We start from the raw sequence: 2106 nt of genomic DNA on the forward strand, positions 1-2106 counted from the left end.
CCTTTTGCATAGTTCTGGAAAAACTTGGTGTTATTGTCCCTCGCCTACAACCAGATCGCTCTACTTTCTAAGTGCCAACTCTCTTCCCTGGCCTGAAGAATCTGCTTCCTTTCCTTCTCCAGATCTTTGAGTCTGGCCCAAGAATCTTCTGTTCTATAACCAATACCTCCTAGATCTTCAAGAAGGGCTATCTCCAAATTGACATTTTCTAGTGTTTTTTCTTCATTCAATTTCTTCTGGAGGGCCCAATGCTTGGAGGTGGCCTTCATCCTTATTAGATTTTCCATGAAAGCCTTGCTACAACTCTCATCTTCGCTGAGATTAGAATTATTCCAAGTGATATGGAAAAGGCTAATATAGGATGCATCCAGAAGCTAGGAAGCATTAAATTTGAACGGAGTGCCCAGTTTAGAGAAGGTGCCCTTCACTTTGAGGAATACAGGGAGATGGTCCGAGAGACCGCCTTCCCCAACCCAGTGTCTGAAGGCCTGTAGCTTTTCAGACAACGAATCAAAAATAAGGAATCTGTCAAGCTTCTTCCCTACCCATTCTTCTCCTATTCTTCGATTCCTCCACGACGGACGCATCTTGAGCAGAGTGACATCCACCAGAGGAGAGGAGGCCAGTTTATTTATAAAGAAGTCAGTGAGAGGGTCTGCTCTTGCTCTGACCCCCCAGGACTCTGTCATCCCCAGAGAAAAGTTAAGGTCTCCGCCGATTACAAGATTTGGGTGCGCCATAAACGACTTAGCAAAGAAGGGGTTCCAAAACCTCTCCCGATCCATAACAGGACCATAAACATTGATAATGAGAAAGGGGATGCATAGTTCGCTGGAGTATAGTTCCACAGCCAGAACATTTTCCCATCCCCAAGAGGAGATCTCTCTAAGAACCTTCGAATTGAAACCCAATGCCACCCCTCCCGAGTGACCATTGGCATCTATGACATGAAAGCTCCAACCCGGAAGAAGCTTACCGAGACAGCCTATAACTTCTTCCCCTTTTCCCAGAGTTTCTTGGAGTAAAATAATATCAGGTTTATTGGACCTGACCAATTCCTTCAGAGCTAGCTTTTTGGGTTGGCTAGCTAGACCCCTGCAGTTGTAGGATAAGATGATCATCGTAAACTCGCAGAGGGTGTCTGCTTTGCTCTAAGCACCCCTGGAAGAGACATCTGCTTCCCGTCTGCAATGTCAATGACAACCTTCAACTGTGCCTTCGACAGATTAGTTTTCCTTCCTCTTTTGTTCCTCAGTCCTGAAGACTCCATATCCAGCTCCAATCCACTCACAACGAGCCCTTTTCCTTTTCTATTGGCCAAAGGTCTGAGGTTATATGGGGGCTCAGGACTCCGGACAGAAGGAGGGGCAGAGCAGGCAACATCGAAGGGAAAAGAGGTCGGCAGTGGGGAGGAGGGAATGGTCATAATAATGCTATCAGAGGAGGTTTGCCCCTTCCTCAGATCCAGCATTTCATTCGAGAGCTGTCTTAAAGGACCAGCCTCATCACAACAAGGCATAGATAGAACATTAGAAAGGCATAAAGAGGAGGGAGGGGAAAGAAACAAACTCGCCTGAGCCTCACCTGCCTTTTCAAAAACTAGTGAGGGTCCCCGGGAAAACATCGGATAAGAGATGTATTCATTTGCTGCGGTCCCCGGTTGTTCCTGGAAATCAACCTTCCCTTGCTCTGGGACCAAAACCTGGGAAGATGCCAGAGGATCGCTTTCCTTGGTCAGAGCCTCTGTTTCCTGAGAGGTCGCCTTCTGGTTTGCCTTCTGGGTATTTCTGCTTCTCCTTTGTCCTCGACGTCGACGGTGTCCAAGAGTACATTCCCGGGCCAGATGACCATATTGATGACATCGATGGCATCTGAAAGGGAGGTTTTCGTAGTCCAAGATCTGAACAAACTCCAGACCTCGATACTTCAGGTTCATAGCGTCCGCCAATCCCACCCTGGGGTTTAGGCTGACCAGAATACAGGCGACTCCCCATTCATGAGTTCGAAGGTATGTTCTATCAATGTTGAGAAACTTCCCCAGAGTATTACCAATAGAGGTTGTTACACAAAATATTGTCACCATGACTATTTGCAGTCAATATAGGT

General features: G+C 47.0%; 1 protein-coding gene across 1 annotated transcript; it reads right to left on the reverse strand.

Moving 5' to 3' along the window:
- Positions 1–374: 374 nt before the first annotated feature.
- LOC149215194 (uncharacterized) lies at positions 375–1121 on the reverse strand. The gene has a single exon (XM_089389651.1). It carries the CDS (start codon positions 1119–1121, stop codon positions 375–377), a length of 747 nt encoding a protein of 248 aa, XP_089245777.1.
- Between the last annotated feature and the right edge of the window lie 985 nt (positions 1122–2106).

Source organism: Pinus tabuliformis, chromosome 1_1, assembly GCF_031772625.1.
Source record: "Pinus tabuliformis cultivar Carrire ecotype Pingquan chromosome 1_1, CPIR1, whole genome shotgun sequence".
In the NCBI taxonomy this organism is placed as follows: domain Eukaryota; kingdom Viridiplantae; phylum Streptophyta; class Pinopsida; order Pinales; family Pinaceae; genus Pinus; species Pinus tabuliformis.

Excerpts from the sequence above, each read along its gene's own strand:
- LOC149215194 (XM_089389651.1), bottom strand. The coding sequence starts at position 1,121 with ATGATCATCTTATCCTACAACTGCAGGGGTCTAGCTAGCCAACCCAAA.